At 34.6% G+C, this 5526-nt stretch overlaps 1 protein-coding gene across 1 annotated transcript; it reads left to right on the top strand.

The window, feature by feature from the left end:
• Nucleotides 1-4289: 4289 nt before the first annotated feature.
• LOC137620063 (uncharacterized) lies at nucleotides 4290-4931 on the top strand. Its single transcript, XM_068350339.1, has 2 exons — nucleotides 4290-4349; nucleotides 4680-4931. Exons 1-2 carry the CDS (start codon nucleotides 4290-4292, stop codon nucleotides 4929-4931), a joined length of 312 nt encoding a protein of 103 aa, XP_068206440.1.
• The last annotated feature ends 595 nt before the right edge of the window (nucleotides 4932-5526 follow it).

Genomic DNA, 5526 nt, shown 5'->3' with positions numbered 1-5526 from the left:
AGGAAAGATATTTTCAAAAACATAGATGCATCGCAAATGCTTTCAATTATAAAAAAGATATGAATGTCAGAGGAGAGTCACCCGGTGGGACAAAAAGGGCCATAGGACACCAAATCCCCTTCCTAAACAAACATAGTAAATTGTGAAGTTCTATTATCATTGTGGCATCAACTTTATGAATATGTATATTTGAATCTCTCTCTCTCTCTCTCTCTCTCTCTCTCTCTCTCTCTCTCTCTCTCTCTCTCTCTCTGTATAAAGGCCAATATTACAAATCAGTAATCTCAGATTTTTATTCCATATTTGAATATGCATATGTGAAGGTCTCTCTCTCTCTCTCTCCTCTCTCTCTCTCTCTCTCTCTCTCTCTCTCTCTCTCTCTGTGTATAAAGGCCAATATTACAAATCAGTAATCTCAGATTTTTATTCCAGATTTGAATATGTATATTTGAATCTCTCTCTCTCTCTCTCTCTCTCTCTCTCTCTCTCTCTCTCTGTATAAAGGCCAATAATACAAATCAGTAATCTCAGATTTTTATTCCAAATTTGAATATGTATATATGAAGGTCTCTCTCTCTCTCTCTCTCTCTCTCTCTCTCTCTCTCTCTCTCTCTCTCTCTCTCTCTCTCTCTCTCTCTCTCTGTATAAAGGCCAATATTACAAATCAGTAATCTCAGATTTTTATTCCAGAGATTAGATTAATCATATATGGAAGAGAAGTGATGTTTTGAAGTAGAACAGCTACATACGGAAGATAAACACATTAAACCGCATGTGTTTCACATACACTCATGCGAAACAATAGCATTACACTGTTTTTGTGTATGAAACATATATGTACCTCACGTGCTTCATACACACTCATACAACGTAATGCTATAGCATTTTTTTTTATCTCTCGCTTTCTCCCACACTTAATAACAACTTGTATAAGCTTGCCATCGCATATTTTAGTTTCTCTTATTATCAGTGTGGGAGAGAGCAAGGAAAAAAAATGATAGTATTACCAAGGTATATAAAATGGCTTCCTTATTCTCTGAACCATGAGTATCACATTATATGAACGTATATGAAACATGTCTGGTAGACGTGTTAAAAAGAAGGTTAACTCTACTGAGACATCTGAAGTTTTCAAGATGTGTTGCTTCTTTATGTGCAAAGTGTGGTTATTATATAGGTTGAGGAAAGTTCGTAAAATTCCAAAGTTTGGAAATAGGAGACCTTAGCATCCAGGTAGCGAGGAAGTCCATATAACTTCGGAGTGAATTCTGCTGTTTGAGGATTTGAAGTTCCTCGAATGAGCTTTCCTTTTAGGTCCTACAGTATAGTTAAAGTAGTTATTATTATTATTATTATTATTATTATTATTATTATTATTACTTGGTAAGCCAAAACACTAGTTGGAAAAGCAGGATGTGCTATAAACCCAAGGGCCCCAACAGGGAAAATAATCCAATGAGGATAGGAAACAAGGAAAAATAGTATATTTTAAGAGCAGTAACAACATTAAAATATATATTGCCTATATAAACTATAAAAACGTTAACAAAAAAAGAACACCAATTAGATAGAATAGCGTGCCCAAGTTTAACCTCAAGCAAGAGAACTCTAATTCAAGACAGTATAAGACCATGGTACAAAGGCTAGGCACTACCCAATATTAGAGAACAATAGTTTTATTTTGGATTGTCCTTCTCCTAGATGTTCTATATGATTTAGTAGTTGAAGTTGAAATATAACCTTTAGCGTTTTATTCAGACTGAGGCCCATTCGCAGCTCGTTGTACCCTAGTTCTTGAGAGCTACATAGTTTAGTGATCTGGAATAATTTGTACAAATTACATATCCAAACTACTACTTGTAATATTGCGTGTAAGACAAACGAGATAACATGACACTTAATCATTGATCTTGTAGCTGCATTGATAGATTTAGCAGATGAGTCAATTTTTTTTATAGTAAATATATGATTTGTATATATATATATATATATATATATATATATATATATATATATAAATATATATATATATATATATATTTATATATATATATATATATATATATATTTATATATATATATATATATATATATATATATATATATATATATATATATATATATCTATTTACACATACAGAATCATTGGCATGTATACATTTATACATACACACACACACACACACATATATATATATATATATATATATATATATATATATATACATATATATATGCATATATATATATATATACATATATATATGCATATATATATATATATCTATATATATATCTATATATATATATATATATATATATATATATATATATAAATATATATATACATATATATATAGATATATATATATATATATATATATATATATATATATATATATATATATATATATATATATATACATATAACTGCCTCCACCGATGTTGGCCTGAAGTAATAAATTCGAGATATAAATCCCTGAATTCTTTTTGATTTAGGACTGCAGTGGGGACAGCTGTTCGTTTGTTTGTATTGCTCTGATTCTATATCGATAGCATTGTTTATTCGTGAATTACTTAAATTTGTTATTTTAATTATACCTCTAATAGCTAACTGTGGATATTTTAATTGTTTCATTTTTAGGAAATATAAGCAATATCAAGAAATATACAATATATGACTTAATCATCATCATAAGCATCTCCTCCTACGCCTATAGACGTAAAGGGCCTCGGTTAGATTTCGCCAGTCGTATCTATCTTAAGCTTTTAAATCAATACTTCCCCACTCACCATCTCCTACTTTGCACTTCATAGTCTTCAGCCATGTAGGCCTTGGTCTTCCAACTCTTCTCGTGCCTCGTGGACTCCAGTTGAAAGTTTGGTGAACTAATCTCGCTTGGGGAGTGCAAAGAGCATGGCCAAACCATCTCCATCTACCCCTCATCATGATCTCTTCTAGGAGAATGACACTCCAAAAATTGAACCAGTGTTCTCCGGTCTTTGGTTGTGCTATAGCCTCTGTAAAATGGTCTTCAACTGTCTTTGGTTAGAGTTCTCTTGCTTGAGGGTACACTTGGGCACACTATTGTATCTTATTTCTCTTCCTCTTGTTTTTTAAAGTTTTTATAGTTTATGTATTAAAGATTTGTTTTAATGTTAATGTTCCTAAATTTTTTTATTTATTCCCTTATTTCCTTTCTTCACTGGGATATTTTCCCTGTTGGAGCCCTTAGGCTTATAGTATCTCGTTTTTCTAATTAATGCTGTAGCTTAACAAGTAATAATAATAACTATAATATGTCACTTGAGTAATCTCTCTTATAGTTTCATTTCTAATCCTGTCCTACCATTTAACTCCTAATCAGAGTTTGAATATTTAAGGTATTTACCTTAGTTTCGGGTAATTTGCATGGTCTCAAGGTAAATTTTAGGGTAATGATATCAGTGAGGTAATTTTGGTTTTACTAGCTTCAAATTTAAGGAAGTTGGAAAAGTTTTAAGGTAATCTAGGGTAAAAAATAGCACCATCTAAGGTAATAATTGAAGGTAATCTAGGGTAAAAAGCAGCACCATCTAAGCTAATTGCTACATGTTCAAGTTTAAACCCAGCAGAAGTATTGTTCTGATATGGTTTAATATCCAAGAATTTTATAACGTTCCATTTGCTCAATGCCTCTCCAGATTCCTTGGGATAAAACATCTCGCAATCCGGACACAAGAAAATCCAGCGGAATGACGTCTCTGGAACCGATGCCCGGAGATTTAATTAATGGTAGTCGAACCGTGAAATAGTCATTGAATTCCTAATCCATAGTCTGCTGATAACTTTTGGGCTATCGTCTCCGAGAAGACGTGACGGAGGAGAAAAAGAAGGCAACGAAGAAGAAGAAAAAGGAAAGGGAAAGGAAGAGATTTTGCCTGTCGATATAGAGACTTGACCAAGGAGAAAAATGAGCCAACGAACAGAAGAAGAAGAATGAAAAAGGAAGGAAGAGGTTCTGTCTGTCGATGTAGAGACTTGACCAAGGAGAAAAATGAGCCAACGAAGAGAAGAAAAAGAAGGAAAAGGGAAGGAAGAGGTTGTGTCTGTCGATGTAGAGACTTGACCAAGGAGAAAAATGAGCCAACGAAGAGAAAAAGAAGAAGGAAAAGGAAAGGCTGAGGTTGTGTCTGTCGATGTAGAGACTTGACCAATGAGAAAAATGAGCCAACGAAGAGAAGAAGAAGAAGGAAAAGGAAAGGAAGAGATTTTGCTTGTCGATATAGAGACTTGACCAAGAAGAAAAATGAGCCAACGAAGAGAAGAAGAGGAAGGAAAAGGAAAGGAAGAGGTTGTGTCTGTCGATGTAGAGGCGTGACCAAGGAGAAAAAGAAGACAGACGAGGAGAAGAAGAAGGAAAAGGAAAGGAAGAGGTTGTGTCTGTCGATGTAGAGACTTGACCAAGGAGAAAAAAAGAAGACAACGAAGAGAAGAAGAAGGAAAGGGAAAGGAAGAGATTATGTCTGCCGATGTAGAGACATGACCAAGGAGAAAAAGAAGACAACGAAGAGAAGAAGGAAAGGGAAAGGAAGAGATTATGTCTGTCGATGTAGAGACTTGACCAAGGAGAAAAAAAGAAGACAACGAAGAGAAGAAAAAGGAAAGGGAAAGGAAGAGATTATGTCTGTCGATGTAGAGACTTGACCAAGGAGAAAAAAAGAAGACAACGAAGAGAAGAAGAAGGAAAGGGAAAGGAAGAGATTATGTCTGCCGATGTAGAGACATGACCAAGGAGAAAAAGAAGACAACGAAGAGAAGAAGGAAAGGGAAAGGAAGAGATTATGTCTGTCGATGTAGAGACTTGACCAAGGAGAAAAAAAGAAGACAACGAAGAGAAGAAGAAGGAAAGGGAAAGGAAGAGATTATGTCTGTCGATGTAGAGACTTGACCAAGGAGAAAAAAAGAAGACAACGAAGAGAAGAAGAAGGAAAGGGAAAGGAAGAGATTATGTCTGCCGATGTAGAGACATGACCAAGGAGAAAAAGAAGACAACGAAGAGAAGAAGGAAAGGGAAAGGAAGAGATTATGTCTGTCGATGTAGAGACTTGACCAAGGAGAAAAAAAGAAGACAACGAAGAGAAGAAGAAGGAAAGGGAAAGGAAGAGATTATGTCTGTCGATGTAGAGACTTGACCAAGGAGAAAAAAAGAAGACAACGAAGAGAAGAAGAAGGAAAGGGAAAGGAAGAGATTATGTCTGCCGATGTAGAGACATGACCAAGGAGAAAAAGAAGACAACGAAGAGAAGAAGGAAAGAGAAAGGAAGAGATTATGTCTGTTAATGTAGAGACGTGGTCAAGGTGAAAAAGAAAACAAACACGGAGAAGAAGAAGGAAAAGGAAAGGGAAAGGTTGTGTCTGTCGATGTAGAGACGTGACAAAGGAGAAAAAGAAGACAACGAAGAGAAGAAGAAGGAAAGGGAAAGGAAGAGATTATGTCTGTCGATGTAGAGACTTGACCAAGGAGAAAAAAAGAAGACAACGAA

The sequence above is a fragment of the Palaemon carinicauda genome, chromosome 26 (genome assembly GCF_036898095.1).
Source record: "Palaemon carinicauda isolate YSFRI2023 chromosome 26, ASM3689809v2, whole genome shotgun sequence".
In the NCBI taxonomy this organism is placed as follows: domain Eukaryota; kingdom Metazoa; phylum Arthropoda; class Malacostraca; order Decapoda; family Palaemonidae; genus Palaemon; species Palaemon carinicauda.
Note: the sequence above shows the minus strand (reverse complement) of the source record. Positions and strands in the feature narration are given on the sequence as shown.